The sequence below is a fragment of the Mustelus asterias genome, chromosome 3 (genome assembly GCF_964213995.1).
Source record: "Mustelus asterias chromosome 3, sMusAst1.hap1.1, whole genome shotgun sequence".
NCBI classification, from domain to species: Eukaryota; Metazoa; Chordata; class Chondrichthyes; order Carcharhiniformes; family Triakidae; genus Mustelus; species Mustelus asterias.
Window position 1 is genome coordinate 79,014,353 of NC_135803.1, and position 17,317 is coordinate 79,031,669.

General features: G+C 43.1%; 1 protein-coding gene across 7 annotated transcripts in view; it reads left to right on the forward strand.

Moving 5' to 3' along the window:
* Nucleotides 1–17,317, forward strand: part of farp2 (FERM, RhoGEF and pleckstrin domain protein 2) — a 238,026-nt gene that overhangs the window by 129,836 nt on the left and 90,873 nt on the right. For all 7 annotated transcript variants that reach the window (XR_013497446.1, XM_078209254.1, XM_078209255.1 and 4 more), the window contains exons 10-11: nt 682–845; nt 7,237–7,305. Coding sequence is in view for 6 of the 7 variants with exons in the window: in XM_078209254.1 (XP_078065380.1) it covers nt 682–845; nt 7,237–7,305 (233 nt within the window). In the remaining variant the exon portion in view is untranslated. The remainder of the gene's footprint in view (nt 1–681; nt 846–7,236; nt 7,306–17,317) is intronic.

The window sequence follows — 17,317 nt, forward strand, 5'->3', positions numbered from 1 at the left end:
AGCTACCAAACCTTCGATCTGATCATCTAAACTGTGGATGTAAATTGTAAAATTGCTCCTAGCCATCCCTCAACCAATGTCACTGCAACATTATCCAGTCATCACCTCATTGACGTTTGTTGGATCTTGTTGCATATAAATTAGCTATCATGTTTCCTATGTTACTGTAATACCTCATTGGTTGTAAAACACTTTAGTACATCCTGAGGTTGTGAAGAGCTTTAGGAATGTAGGTTATTTTATCTTTCTTGCCTATGCAGTTGTAGATGGAGCATATCCAGCATTGAATTTTCTTCCTCTCCTTTCACTTTCTACTTATGGATTTCCCAAGACCTTGACCCCTGTCCTCATTCTCATGCTGCCCCATAGCAACATTCTCCTGAGTCAGTCAGTTTCAAGTACATGCTTATGGTGTCCAGTTCCATCTCTTCACTTTTCTCAACCTATCACTGCTTTTGTTGTCACGTTGTCAACCCCTTCTCTCTCTTCAGAATGCTCCTTAAAAACCCACTGCTTTGACCAGACTTTTGGTCAGCGTTCCTTAATGTCTGCTCCTTTGACTTTGTGTCCGTGTTTTTCCCTGTTGTACGCTTTGTGATGAGTTTTCAATCTAAATGACACCGTGGTGTTGTTGTTTTGAAGAGGGAATTGTAATACCTGTGACACTGTGCCTTATTACAGGATTCATACCAGGACACATTGGAATTTCTGCTGGCTGATCGTGACCTGTGTAAGATCTTCTGGAAGAACTGTGTTGAGTACCATACCTTTTTCAGACTCATGGACCAACCCAAACCAAAGGCCAAACCTGTTTTATTCAGCAGGGGCTCCTCCTTCAGATACAGGTAGATATTAACTACGTTTTAATCGTTTAACATTCACAGTAACTGTTAATTAGCTGGTTTGTAGAAATTAGAGTCGTCGTGGCATGTAACTTCATTACCAACGCGATTTAAATGATCAAGTTGTTACTGTTACAGCATTCCAAGGATCGATTTCCGTCTCATATAAGAACAATGCATGTTTGTCATGCTTAATGTTAAAATGTAAAAAGAAACTGAGGCAATAATTTGTCATGTGCAGTAAATAGGTCCTCGCGTATAACTACACACTACTGTTTCCCTTTAACATCGTTAAGGGCAGCAGGATGGCTCTACTGCCTCTCAGCACCAGGCACCCGGGTTCGATTCTGGCCTTGGGTGACTGTGGAATTTGTATGTTCTCCCCATGTCTGTGTGGATTTCCTCTGGGTGCTCCAATTTCCCCCTCAGTCCAAAGATGCGCAGGTTAGATGGATTGGCCATGATAAATGCGCAGGGCTATAGGGTAACATTGCCAGTTTCACTTAAATCATTTGCCACAGACAACTACTTTTGTTGCCGACCTGTGCACGAAAACCCTCCAGCTGCTTCCACTCTTGCCCAAAGTCCTCCTTCCCCCGCCAACCTGGTTACAGACATTGCCTCTCCGATGTCGTGCTCCGTCTGTTTTCATCCCCAAGGTTACTCTGTGTCTATCTCCTGCCCCGGCGCCCCGCTCTCCGGCCGCCTGTGTTCAACTGTTCCTGGCTCTGGTTTCCAGACTGTAGTCCTTGGCCTCCATCTTGTGGCAGTTGTCAGTTATGCAGCTTTCTAGCAGTTTTCTGCACCAAATAACCTCTGGCACTAATGCCTGGTCCATCTAAAATTACTGAGTTGTGAAATTAAAAAAAAAAATTTAACATATTGTGATACTTTTACATATAAAGATCTGTTTGCAAGGTATTTATGGATGACACTGCATGTATGCAGGACATTATTTGTTTTTTCTGGATGACAAATGCTGAGGAATCCTAACTCTGGTTTTACCATTGATTGCCCTAGAAACCTTGATTCCTATACAGTTCTTTCACTTTTAGTTGCAGTATTCAGGAATACAGCTTCTGAATGCTAAACAAGGAATCACAGTGTCTGTCATGTTTGTGTCCCAATGGTGCAATAGGATTTATGGCACTGGAGATCTTAGTCACATTTGATTCAGAGTGAGAATCTAATTTAAGTGACACCTGGACTGAAAAGAAGATGGGTCATTTGAATATTTGTGCCTTTTGTTTATATTTAGAATTCAAAGCTGAAAGAATGCAAATGTTTTTATTTTTTCACAGCAGGGGATGACCCAAATTGCTCGAAGCCTGTTATATTATTTTGCAGCCTCGCCACTGCAATGTAGAAAAATGCAGCAGCCAAATGTGCCCAGCAAAGCCTCACAAGCAGCAATGAGCTCAGTTACCAGATAGTAGTGATATTGGTTGCAGAATTAATATTGGCCAGGGCACTATGGCAGTGCTCACCTTCCTTCACTGAATAGTGCCATGCAATTTTGTTTTATGGCCACCTGAGAAGGCAGACCAGGTGATGGTTTAATGTCTCATTTTGTTAATACAGATCATAAAATGTTGAAGTACTGATCCCTGCGGCACTCCACTAGTTATAGTTTGCCAACTTGAAAATGATCCATTTATCCTATCGATGCTAATATATCACCCAACACCATGAGAACCATAACCAATGCCATAATAACCTTTGTGACACTTTTATCGAGTCCTTTTTGTAAATCCAAGTGCACAAATCTAATGGTTTCCCCCCTTAGCCCACCCTGTAACAAGCATCCTTAAAGAATTCTAATAAATTTGTCAAAAGTTATTTTCCTTTTGCAAAACCATGTTAACTCTGCCTAGTTGTATTATGATCTTGTAAATCTCCCGCTACTGCTGCCGTAATAATGGAACGAATCATCGTATCACTGACTGAAATGAGTAATGATGATTGCCAGAGAACTAGAAAATAGCGGTGTAGAACTTTTAAAAAAAAAGTAGCTAATCTGGGTAATTATGAGGTAGCTAATTAACATCTATAGTAGAAAATGTGGACAATTAAGTATCTAATGCCATGAACACTCCCAACTTCAATGGGGAGCCCAGCATGTAGGTGCAAAAGACAAGACTGAAACATTTGCAACCAACGTAAGCCAAGTGGATGTAGCATCTTGGTCTTCTGCTAAGGTTCCCAACATCATTGATGCCAGTCTTCAGCCAATTCTCTTCCTTCCACGTGACGTCAAGAAGGTTGTGTGCCCTGGGACACAGTAAATGCTATGGCCTCAGACAGTATCTCAGCTTTTAAGTATCAAAAATATGTGCTTCAGAACTTGTTGCATCTCTAGACAAGCTATTCCCAAACAGCTTCAAAGCTGGCATCTACCCAACAATGTGGAAGATTGCCCAGTTATGTCTGGTCCCCAACAAACAAGACAAAGCCAATCCGGCCAATTATTCTTGTTAAATTACTTCCAATTGTCAAGAAATGGATTGCTAACACTACTAGATGGCACTTACTCACCAAAAACGTGCTGTTGTTGCCTCAGTTTGGGTTCTGTCAGATTTCATTACAGCTATGGTCCAAACAGGGATAAAGCTGGATTTAAGAAGCAAAATTAAAATCATTGCCCCGGCATCAAGGCAGAATTTGATTGACCAAGGATCCCTGGCAAAAAATTTTTTTTATTCATTTGTGGGGCATGGGTGTCGCTGGCTGGCCAGCGTTTAGTGCCCATCCCTAGTTGTCCTTGGAGGGCAGTTGAGAGTCAATCACATTGCTGTGGCTCGAGTCACACATAGGTCAGACCACATAAGGAGAGCAGATTTCCATCCCTGCAGGGCATTAGTGAACCAGATGAATTTTTCCGACAATCAACATGGTCATCAGTAGATTCTTAATTCCAGATTCTTTTCTTCGGCCTCTTTATGCACTGCAGGGATTCTATGGAAATGCTGTCACTTTACCGTATCCAGCCATGAATGTGGTGGACAATTAAACAATTCACTACAAGAGGAGCCTCCAAAAATATCCCCATCCTCAATGATGGAGGAGCCCGTATATCAGTGCAAAAGTGCTGGGTGGATGATCGATCCCGGCCTCCTCTGAAGATCCCCAGTATCTCAAATGTCAGTCTTCAGCCAATTTGATTCACTGAAGGCACTGCATACTGCAAAGGCTACGAGACCTGACAATATTCCAGCAATAGACTTGTGCTCCAGAAGTCACTGGGCCCATAGCCAAGCTTGTTCTAGTAAAGCTACAACAGTAGCATCTATCCGCAATGTGGACAATTGCCCAGGTATGTCCTGTACACAAAGATCAGGAGAAATGCAACCGAGCCAATTATCACTCCTGCAGTCCACTCTTGATTATCAGTAAGCTGATGGAAGGGATCATCAACAGTGCTATCAAATGGCACTTGCGTAGCAATAACATGCTTACTGACACTCATTTTGGGTTCTGCCAGGGACACTCATCCCCTGACATCATTACAGCCTTGGTTCAAACATGGACAAAAGAGCTGAACTCCAGAGGTGAGGTGACGCAGACTGTCCTTGACATCACGGCAGCATTTGATCAAGTGTAGCTTCAGAGAGTCCTGGCAAAACTGGAGTCATTGGAAATCAGGAAAAAACTGATTGGAGTCATACCTAGCACAAATGAAGATGATTGTGGTTGTTGGAGGTCAATCATCTCATCTCCAGCACATCACTGTAGGAGTTCCAACCATCTTCACCAATGAACTTCCTTCCATCATAACATCAGAAGTGGAGATGTTCACTGATGATTGCACAACGTTTAGCACTATTCTCAAATCCTCAGATACTAAAGCAGTTCATGTCCAAATGCAGCAAGATCTGGACAATATCTTGGCGAGTGGCAAGCAACATTCACACCACACAAGTGCCAGGAAATGACTGTCTCCAACAAGAGAGAATCTAATCATCAGTCCTTGACATTCAATGGCATTGCCATCACTGAATCCTCCACAATAAACATCCTGGGGGTTACCATTGACCAGAAACTGGACTGGACTACTCTCGTAAATGTGTCTAGAAGAGCACGTCAAAGGTCAGGAATCCTGTTTTGAGTAACTCACTTCCTGACTTGCCATGACTTTTATCTACAGTCTTCAAGGTACAAGTCAGGAGTGTGATGGAATACCCTCCTCTTCCCTGGATGAATGTAGCTCCAACAACACTCAAGAAGCTTGACAGCATTCAGGACAAAGCAAGCCACTTGATTGCCACCCCATCCAAAACATTCACTCTCTCCACCACCGATGCACAGTGGCAGCAGTGTGTACCATCTACAAGAGGCGCTGTAGGAACTCATCAAGGCTCCTTCGGCAGCACCTTCAAAACCCACAACCATTACCATCTAGAACGACAAGGTCAGCAGATACGTGGAAGCACCACGCTTGTATTTAGGGAATAGAGTATCAAGTTAATTGATTAAGTTGGGAGGGGGAACAGTAGAGGGTGTAGAGGGTTACACACTTCTCTCACCTCAGGTTACTTGGATTAAATCTCGGACTGATGACAAAATGTATGGCTATAAATGAAAAATGAATTTGGCCAGGCTCCGTTCACTTTCTAGTCGGCATTGGCCCAGCATAAAACAACTGGCACTCAATTGACGATTTTGTTTTTGCACAAAGATATTCTTCTGTAGTTAGAAAGGTTGGGGGGTGGGGGGGGGGGGGGGTGTCTTTACTGCACTTAATCCAAGAATGCATGTGCTTGAAGTAGAATATCACCAAACCACATCAGCAAAACTATTAAAATTAAATTAATTAGTTAATCAAAACACACACTGCTGGAAATACTCAACAGGTCAGTCAGGTAGCATTAGTTGCATTAACGTTTGAGTTAAATCATCTTTCATCAGAACACTCATGCAACATTTTGCTGTACAAATATTTATCCAATTACCATTTGAAAGTTAGTATTGAATCTGTTGCCATCACCTTTTCAAGTAGAACATTCCAAATCCTATTAATTCACTGCATAAAAATAATTTCTCATCTTTCCCCCAGCCTCTTCTCACATTTTTGCCAATTACCTTATGCCTGTATCATTTGGTTACTGATCCTCCGAACTTCTCTCGATCTGCACCATCAAAAATCCCCAATTTTAAATGCCTCTGTTCAGCAATTCAAGTGTTCTAAATAACGAATGGGATATTCTGAAGCCAAATGCTTCCCCGCAATGAGGCAGCTTAAATACAAAGGATTTGAAACCGCGAATAGGAGAAACCGTTCAGGGTTACAAAACTCTGAGTTCACTCCTGGATTGGCTTTTGAGACATAAATTATCTTACCATTCAAGATTAGTTTGAAGAGGTGGATGACCAACAAGGGAATGAAAGGATATGGGAACAAGTCAGTTATGTACAATTAATTATCTGTTTGCTGTTGCTGGCTTGCAAGGTAAATGCCAACCCAGGCATGAGCTGACTTGGCTATTTGCATGTTGTAATAATCATTATAATAAATGTGAGAAGAAAAACTGAATGATGCTGTGTCCATACATGAAAAGGAAGTTTTATAGAATATTATTGCACAATTAATTACATGTTGGGTGGAAATGGGCACTGCAGAACCACGCCCCTCAAATTTTCAGCAGTGCATCTAAGATAGAACATAGAAAAAATACAGCACAAACAGGCCCTTCGGCCCACCAGTTGCGCCGGTCATGTCCCTACCTACCTAGGCTTATATATAGGCTTACCTATAACCTTCAATCCTACTAAGTCCCATGTCCTCATCCAGAAGTCTCTTAAACGACCCTATCGAGTTTGCCTCCACCACCACTGACGGCAGCCGATTCCACTCACCCACCACCCTCTGGGTGGAAAACTTACCCCTGACATCTCCTCTGTATCTACTCCCCAGCACCTTAAACCTGTGTCCTCTCGTAGCAGCCATTTCAGCCCTGGGGAAAAGCCTCCGAGAATCCACCCGATCTATACCTCTCAACGTCTTGTACACCTCTATCAGGTCACCTCTCATCCTTCATCTCTCCAAGGAGAAAAGACCGAGCTCCCTCAGCCTATCCTCATAAGGCATGCCAACAATCCAGGCAACATCCTTGTAAATCTTCCCTGCACCCTTTCAATCATTTCCACATCCCTCCTGTAATGAGGCGACCAGAACTGAGCGCAGTACTCCAAGTGGGGTCTGCCGAGGGTCTTATAAAGCTGCATCATTATCTCCCGACTCCTTAGATGAAGGATTTGTCATTCTACAGTCACACCGTGGCCATTGGTGGCAAAGTGCTTTAGACCATTGGTGTTCTCCACCATAGAAGCACTTTGAATCTGAATTCTAGTGTTGAAATGAGTCATCATTGTTAACCTCCTGTATTTTTATTCACAGTGGGAGGACACAGAAGCAGCTTGTCGACTACATGCGAGAGAGTGTGATTAAGACTACTCCATATCAAAGGTACTTTTATATTTTGCACGGTTGCATTGATTTTATAGCTTGTCTGTCTCCCTTTTAGTCTCCAAGATATTTCTGTTAATGCCGAGTCCCACAGTATGTAAACATTTAGTAAATGTTTTTGTAAGAATGTTGTTAACATTTTGCCTATTTGGTTGTATTAGGAACTATATTAGGGCTGATTTTAGTACAGAGCCTTCGACACATCTTACAGCAGAAGCTATCCCAGTTCCTATCTGCTAAAACTAGTATCCCTCGAAGCATCAATCTCTCACCTCATTAACCCTAAGCCAATCAAATAGGGATTACTTGGTTTTCCCGCTGCTTAGATCCAGCTCGTCACACTGTATCTTTCACCACCTCAATGGCAATTAGGGTTGGGTCGCAAATGCCAGCCTTGCCAATGCTGCTTACATAGATTCATAGAACCCCTACAGAAGGAGGTCATTCAGTTCATCGAGCCTGTACTGACAACAATCCCACCCTCTCTCTGTAACCCCACCTATTTACCCTGCTAGCCCCCCAGACACTAAGTGGCAATTTTGCATGGCCAATCAACCTAGCCCCCACATCTTGGGACAGTGGGAGGAAACCCATGCAGAGAAAGGGAGAACTTGCAAACTCTGCACAGACAGTGATCCATGGCCGGAATTGAACCTGGGTCCTTGGTGCTGTGAGGCAGCAGTGGTAACCACATGCCATGAAAGAATTTTCAAAAACTTAACATTTGTTGCTTCTCAGCCCAACTTTCCAATCTTTCCTGTTGCCTTAATTGCTTTAGTCATGTGATCCTTGATGGTGATCCCTCCTGATGATAAAGGAGTACAGTGTGCTTAAAAATACACAGCGTTGGCGTAAAAACACGCGCCGTTGGCGTTAGCAGGCACCTATTGCAGTTACAAATGTACACTATTAAACTCATTTAATGCACTATTGTTGGTCTTTTTCTGAACATTTCCCATTCAAAACTACTCGATGATTTCAACAATCTTTAGATTCACTCACAAGAAAGTGATCTTGATGCATCTTGACCAATTGAATAATTCTGTTAAAATGTTGAAGTTGACTCCAGTATTTGGCCAAGAGTGGAGTGTTCCGATCTTTTACCATACTTGGCCTGTAAAAGTATATTTTTTCCATTAATCAACCTTCTCCATACTGATGGAGAGTGCTGGTGGATGACCTGTTTCTTTGCCGTTGCTTGTACCAATAATGAGATGGTTACTTGGTGGCACATGAGAGGACTAGGATGAAGTAGGATTCCTAGTGGGATAGCTGGGGTTGTAAGCACCTAATTCCTGAGCTTCAAATTCTCATTTCTTTAATATATTTATCTTGTTCGGGGTCAGCATGAATGCTGATTCTTCGCTTCAGAGCTTTAACATTTTAGCTAAGATCACTATCCCATGAGGCCTTTTTTCTAAACATTAAGGGTATTAAACCATGGTGCTGTGAAATCTAATTTTGCTTTTAGCAAAACACTGCGTTCCTCATTAGCTGTGGTGTTTGCTTTTATTGCGATACGCTCCCTTCGGGTAACAAAACATTCTATAAGCTTGACTTATTCCAGCAAATTATGAAAATCTGGTTGCACAAGAAACATTCAACACACACACAGATGGGCACACACACTCACCATTACCATCTTCTGCCAATTCCAAACCTGGCTATGCATATTCGTGGTAAATATTAAGCATGTTTGTCTTAGAATTATCTGCAGTCAGCCCTGAATGTTTACTATAGTAGCTGAAATGTCTGATTCCAAGCTGTGACTTCCCTCCTCCACATTTCTTGACCATGCTGATCCCATGCAAGGAATAGGGCATTACCAATAGAGGGCAGGTGTAGATTTTGTTTTGAGTTGTGAGTAATGCTGACAAGGCCAGATTTATTGTTTGCCCCTCGTTGTATTGAGAAGGTGTTTGGCCTTCAATTAGAATCGCTGCAGACCTTCTGCTTAGTTCACATCATGGTATTCAATGAGGTCCCGCTCTCAAATTGATTTTTCTTTTCGGAAACTGATGAGGGTGCTGGCTCCTCAATCGAGTGCAGTCAAAGCCAAACTTCTGGCACCATAGTGGTCTGACAGAACAGGTGGGAGCAAGAAGGAAGGAAGAGCGATAGTGATAGGGGATTCATTGGTTAGGGGAACCGAAGGTGTTTCTGCGGCTGCAGACATGACTCTAGGATGGTGTGTTGCCTCTCTGAGGCCAGGTTCAGGGATGTCCATGAATAGTTGCAGGGCATCCTAAAGGGGGAGGTGATAAGTCAGAAGTCATGATACAACGATATAGATAGAATGAAGGATGAGGTCCTGCATCAAGAATTAAGGGAGCATATTAAAAGGCGGGGACGTCAATGGTTGTAATCTCTGGATAACTCTTGGTGCCATGCGCTAGCGAGTAAAGAAATAGGAGAATAGGGCAAATGAATGTGTGGTTCGAGTTGGTGCAGGAGGGCGGGTTTTAGAATCACTGGGACCGTTTCTGGGGAAGGAAGGACGTGTACCAATGGGATAGTCTGTACCTCAACCAGAATGGGACTACCACCCTTGTGGGTGGGATTTATAGTGCTGTTGGGAGGAGTTTAAACGAGGTTGGAAGGGGGAGGGGACACACAGCATACTATAGTAAAGGAACCAAGAAAGAGGGAGTTCAACCATGTTGAATTCCAAGGGAGTGAGGCGAGGCTGGATGGTCTTTAATGTTAGGAGTGTTAAATGTGAGACTGATGAGTTAGGGTGTGGATTGACGTGTGGAATTGTGATATTGTTGCCATCACAGAGACATGGTTGAGGGAGGAGCAGGACTGGCAATTCAACATTTCAGTGTATAGGATCTTCAGGCAATACAGGAGAGGGTGTAAAAGAGGACGTGGTGTCACATTATCAGTTACTGCAGTAAGGATGGACGATATGTTGGAAGGGTCTTCAAATGAAGGCTTTCTGGGTAGAGCTTAGGAATGAAAAAGGGGGAAATCACATTTCTGGGAATGTTACAGGCCCCCAAACAGTCAATAGCAATCGAGGAGCAGACATGAAGATAATTCACTGAGGTGTGTAAAAAAAAAATGGGGTAACTAAATTAGGGGATTTCAACTTCCCCAACATTAATTGTGATAGTAATAGTGTGAAGGGTTTGGAGGGATGGATTTCTTAAAATGCATTCAGGATGGTGCAGGGCTGGATCTAATTCCAGGGACAAAGTTGGACAAGTGTTCAAGGTGGTAGTGGGGGAGCATTAGTTATGAAAAGGAAAAAGATGATGTGCAAAAAATGGTTTTGGAATGGGAGCAGGCAGATTTTGTTAGAATAAGGCAGGATCTGGCCAAAGGGGCGCGTTCAAAAAGGAAATGGAGAGAGTACAGGCCCAACATGTTCCCTTTAGAGTGAAATGTAGGAGCAGCAAGCTGGATGTCTAGGAATATTCAGGACTCAACATGAAAAGAAAGAGAGCCTTTTCGCAGGTACAAAATGAGCAAATCAACGGAGGCCTTCGCGGAGTCCAGGAAATGCAGGAGGCAAATTACAAAAGCAATCAGGAGAGCAAAGAGTTGGCATGAAAAAACACTGGTGGGTAGGATTTCAGAGAATGCCAAGATACAAGTATATTAAGGAGAGGAAGGTAACCAGTTAGGGACCAAAGGGCAATCTGTGCATGGAGTCGGGAGACATTGGTAGGCTGTTAAACGAGTATTTCACAACTGTCTTCACTTGGAGGAAGCAGAAGAATGTCGGTACAGAATTCGGGAAGAGGGGCTTAGGTTCTTGAACAGTTTGACATAGGGAGTGAGGAGGTATTGAAGGTTTTGGTAGGCTTAACAGTGTTCCAATCTCCAAGTCCAGATGAGTTGTATCCCAGGCTGCTGTGGGGGGCAAGGGAGGAAATTACAGGGGCTCTCTCCCACACACAGTCCAAAGTCCCACCGGTTCCTCCCACAGTCCAAAGATGTGTAGGTTAGGAGGATTAGCCATGCTAAATTCCCCGAGTGCCCAATGATGTGTAGGTTAGGTGGATTGGCCATAGTAAATGCGCAGGGTTGTGGGAATTGGGCGGAGGTTTGGCCAGGGTAAGATGCTTTTTGGAGAGTTGGTGCAGACCTGATCCTTCTGCACTAAGGATTTTCTGGTTCTATGGACCCAATTTTTAAATTTTTCACTGGCCAGAGGGGAGGTGCCAGAGGATTGGAGAACAGCTAATGTGGTTCAAAAGGGGTGGTAGACATAAACCAGGGAATTACAAACCAGTGAGTCTCACATCAGTGGCAAGGAAACTACCAGAGTGAAGGAGAGAATTAATCTCCACTTGGAGAGGCAAGGTTTAATCAGGAATAGTCAGCGTGGCTTTGTCAGAGGGAGGACATGCCTATCAAATTTGATTGAATTTTCTCGAGGAGGTGACCAGGTGTATAGATGAGCAAAGTGCAGTTGACATAGTTTATATGGATTTCAGCAAAGCCATTGACATGGGAGACTGAAAGAAGGCAAAACCACACGGAACCCAGGGTAACTTGACAAGATGGATCCAAAGGTGGATCCAAAACTGGCTTAACGGTAGGAGACAGAGGGTAGAAAGTTGTCGATGTGTTAGGTCCCTTATTGTTCATGATGTATGTAAATAATATAGATAAGAATATGGGGGGAATGATAAGATTGACATAATTGAGGTGGGGTATGAGGGGCATAATGTTAAGGTGAAGGAGAAGAGGTTTAGAGGGGATTTGAGGAAAAGTATTTTCACCCAGAGAGTGGTGGGAGTCTGAAATACATTGCCTGGGAGGGTGGTAGAGGCTAGAAACCTCAACCTTTAAAAAGTATGTGGATGAGCACTTGAAATGTCATGACATTTAAGGCTGTGGGCCAAGTGCTGGAAAGTCAGATTAGTGTAGATTCAATGGTTATTGCTGACTTGATGGGCCGAAGATCCGCCTCTTTACTGTACGATGCTACTAATATTGACCCAATGATAAGTTTGGTGCAGTGGTTGATTTACAGTTGATGAGGGGTGACCTTTTCAATAATGAGACTGGCAAGGCACCAACTTGTGTTATTTATATAGATGAATAAAATTGATTTATTTTGTATTTTGTGACAGTTGCTGTTCAATTCTACAGAAAGCCAAGATTGGTGGCATAGTGGACAGTGAAGAAGGTTATCTTGGATTGCAATGGGATCTTGATCAATTGGGCCAGTGGGCTGATGAATGGCAGATGGAGTTTAATTTAGATAAATGCGAGGTGATGCATTTTGGTAGATTGAACCAGGGCAAATTACTCAGTTAATGGTAGGGCGTTGGGGAGAGTTACAGAACAAAGAGATCTAGGGGTACATGTTCATAGCTCCTTGAAAGTGGAGTCACAGGTGGACAGAGTGGTGAAGAAAGCATTCGGCATGCTTGGTTTCATTGGTCAGAACATTGAATACAGGAGTTGGGACGTCTTGTTGAAGTTGTACAAGACATTGGTGAGGCCACACTTGGAATACTGTGTACAGTTCTGGTCACCCTATTATAGAAAGGATATAGAAAGGGCGGCACGGTAGCACAGTGGTTAGCACTGCTGCTTCACAGCTCCAGGGACCTGGGTTCGATTCCCGGCTTGGGTCACTGCCTGAGTGGAGTTTGCACATTCTCCTCGTGTCTGTGTGGGTTTCCTCCAGGTGCTCCGGTTCCTCCCACAGTCCAAAGATGTGCGGGTTAGGTTGATTGGCCATGCTAAAATTGCCCCTTAGCGTCCTGAGATGTGTAGGTTAGAGGGATTAGCGGGTAAAATATGTAGGGATATGGGGGTAGGGCCTGGGTGGGATTGTGGTCGGTGCAGACTCGATGGGCCGAATGGCCTCTTCCTGCACTGTAGGGTTTCTATGATTTCTATGATTATTAAACGAGAAATAGTGCAGAAAAGATTTACTAGGATGCTACCGGGACTTGATGGATTGAGTTATAAGGAGAGGCTGGATAGACTGGGACGTTTTTCCTCTGAAGCTTGGAAGGCTGAGGGGTGACCTTATAGAGGTCTATAAAATAATGAGGGGCATAGATCAGCTAGATAGTCAATATCTTTTCCCAAAGATAGGGGAGTCTAAAACTAGAGGGCATAGGTTTAAGGTGAGAGGGGAGAGATACAAAAGTGTCCAGAGGGGCAATTTTTTCACACAGAGGGTGGTGAGTGTCTGGAACAAGCTGCCAGAGGTACTAGTAGAGGCAGGTACAATTTTGTCTTTTAAAAAGCATTTAGACAATTATATGGGTAAGATGGATATAGGGGGATATGGGCCAAATGTGGGCAATTGGGACTAGCTTCAGGGTTTAAAAAAAAGGGCGGCATGGACAAGTTGGGCCGATGGGCCTGTTTCCATGCTGTAAACCTCTGACTCTATGTGTGCAGGTTAAAAATCTTAGGATTCTGCAATGTGGAAAGTTTGACAAACCAATCACTGCTGCTCAAGACTGGAACTTGAAAGTGGGAGCATATAGTGCAATGTAGTCCGCTCTTGTACAGCCCTTGACCAAAGCCTGCTCTTTCTTTCTCTCAAATACACTTTACAACAGTTTGTTAATCCCACATTTCTGGAGACTCTGACCGTCTGCATATGTGAAGTTCAATTCTTCCATTGTGGTTTGGGACAGATTAGGCAAAATAAATTCCTTTTCACGTTGGAATATGTGAATCAGAGGAAGCCGTTAAGCTCCTTGAGCCTCTCCAATGAGAGCATATCCTGAAAGCTTCAATCATATCCCTCCTTAGCCTTCCAATTCAACAGACTGTAATCCTAGTTTCTATAATCTCTTGTAATTTAACATTTAGAGTTCAGGTATTATTCAGTTAAATATATATGGCACTTCCTCCACAGTAAGAAGTCTCACAGCACCATGTTAAAGTCCAACAGATTTATTTGGCAGCACTAGCTTTCGGAGTCTCAAGCTCCTTCGTCAGGTGAGTCCTGATGAAGGAGCTTGAGACTCCGAAAGCTTGTGCTGCCAAATAAACCTGTTGGACTTTAACCTGGTGTTGTGAGACTTCTGACTGTGCTTACCCCAGTCCAAAGCCGGCATCTCCACATCATGACTTCCTCCACAGCCAGTATACCTTTCCTAAGGTGTATGCCTGGAACTGAACACTATTCCAAGTGTACTTTGACTAGAGCTTTGTAAAGCTGAAGCGTGACTTCCACTATCCTCTAGATATTATAGCCAGCACTTATTTACCATGTTTATTATTTTATTTTTCTGTCCATAACATTTTAGACATTTGGTCTAAATCTCTCCAAGTATCTTTGAACTGCCAGTGTTTTAGATTTTCATAATTTAGAAGATACTCTGTTCTATCCGTTTTGACTGGTCCAAAGTGGACAATTTTATATCTGTTTTTGTTAAAATCCATTCCCCGCAATTTTGCTAATTCTCTTATATTTGTTGGAAGTTTACGCTGTCTATGCTCATGTCAACAGTAAAGTTGGATATGAGGCTGTCTAAACCATCTAATTCATTAATAAATATGGTGAACAGTTGAAGCCCCTACACAGATCCACCAGTCGCATCCTGCTGATTCCTGTTCTTTATCCTTGTCCTGTGTCTCCTACTACTCAGCTAATTTGCTAGTCAACTGGGTAATTTGCCTTCAAAAGTTTATTTATTAGTCACAATGTCATAATGTAAGGCTTACATTAACACTGCAATGAAGTTACTGTGAAATTCCCCTAGTTGCCATACTCTGGCGCCTGTTTGGGTCACTGCACTTAATCAGCACATCTTTCAGACTGTGGGAGGAAACTGGAGCACCCGGAGGAAACCCACGCTGACACGGGGAGAATGTACAAACTCCATACAGACAGTGACCCAAGCTGGGAATCGAAACCAGGTCCCTGGCGCTGAGACTCAGCAGTGTTAACCACTGTGCCGCCCAGTTCAGTTCCATGAGCTTCAATTTTCCCTAATGGTCTCCTATGAGGGATTTTATCAAATACCTTCTGGAAATCCTTTAATCTATCAACATTTCCCCATCTACTTTAAGAAAACTGGATTAATCAAGCATGGCCTATCCTTTACAGATCCATTCTATCTCTGATGAGCTGGAAATTTACAGGTTGCTCACTCACTCTATCCTTAGTTATATATTTGAGTAAATTCTTGACAACTAAGATTTATAATTGCTTGCCTTCTCTTTTTCGCCTTTCTTAAATGGAGGAATGATGTGCAATTTTTCCAATCTAAAAGGAACAGTTCCTGAATTGAGAGCACTTGGAAGATTATATTTAGGGTATCTGTAGTACTCTCGCCCACTTTCTTTAAATGCCAGGGTGGAAGTTAACTGGTCCTGGAAATTCGTCATTATTTAGTCCTGTTATATTCCATGAGTTAATTTTAAGTCTCTGTTCCTGATTCAGCATTAGTTTCCTTGGTATGTATGGCATGCCATCCTCCTCTTAGAATGATAGAATCGTACAGTGCAGAAGAGGCCCTTTGGCCCATCGTGTCTGCACTCACACGTGAGAAACACCTGACTTCCCACCTAATCTCATTTACCAGCACTTGACCCATAGCCTTGAATGGTATGATGTGTTAAGCGCTCATCTAGGTATGTTTTAAAGGAAGTGAGGCAACTCATCAGTACCTCCTTCCTAGAAAGCGCATTCCAGACCTTCACCATCTTCTGGGTAAAAAAAAGTTTTCCTTGCATTCTCCCTAAAACCTTTGCCCCTCACCTTGAACTTGTGTATCCTTGTGACTGATGCTTCAACTATGAGGAACAGCTGCTCCTTATCCACTCTGTACGTGCCCCTCATAATCTTATACTCCTTGATCAGGTCGTCCTTCAGTCTTCTCTGCACCAACGAAAACAACCCAAGCCTATTCAACCTCTACATAACTATGAATATAACAAAATATTCCATCCCAGGCAGCATCCTGGTGAATCTCCTCTGCACCCCCTCCAGTACAACCACATCCTTCTGATAATGTGGCGACCAGAACTGCACACAATACTCTAGCTGTGATCTCACCAAAGTTCTGTACAACTCCAACATGACTTCCCTGCTTTTGTAATCTATGCCTCAATTGATAAAGGCAAGTGCCCCATATGCCTTTTTACTAGTCTACTAACCTGCCCTTCTGCTTTCAGAGATCTATGGACAAACACGCCAAGGTCCCTTTGTTCCACAGAACTTCCTAGTGTCGTGCCGTTCATTGAGTACTTTCTTGTCAAATCACTCCTTCCAAATTGTCTCACCTCACTTTTCAGGGTTAAATTCCATCTGCCACTTATCTGTCCACTTGACCATCCTGTCTATATCTTCTTGTAGTCCAAGGCACTCAAACTCACTGTTAACCACACAATCAGATAATCATCCAGGTGTTTATATAAATGATGAATAATAGGGGTCCCAGCACTGGACACGGTCACTAAAGCAGCCGTCTCCTACAACTGAGCTAATTTTGAATCCACTTTATCACATTATCCTGTATCCTATGTGCATTTGCCGCCTTCATAAGTCTCCGATGTGGAACCTTGTCAGAGGTTTTGCTGAAATCCATATAAACTAAATCAATTGCACTACCCTCATCTACACAACTGGCCATCTCAAAAAATTCAATCAAATTTGAGGCATGACTTCCCTCTGACGCAGCCATGCTGACTATCCCTGATCAAGCCTTGCCTCACCAACTGGAGATAGATGCTCTCCTTCAGAATTTTCTCCAATAGTTTTCCTATCACTGACATAAGATTCACTGGTCTATAGTTCCCTGGCTTATCTTTACAACCCTTCTTAATTAGTAGAACCACATTAGCTGTTCCCCAGTTATTAGGCACCTCCCCTGTGGCCAGAGAGGAATTAAAAATTTGGGTTGGAGCCCCTGGAATCTCCTCCCTTGCCTTCCATAGCAGCCTGGGACACAAGTCGTCTAAACCTAGAGATTTGTTCACTTTTAAGCCTGCCAACACCCCTAATACCTTCTCTATGTCAATTTGCTCAAGAACCTCACAGTCCCTCTCCCTAAATTCCATACCTTCATCCTCA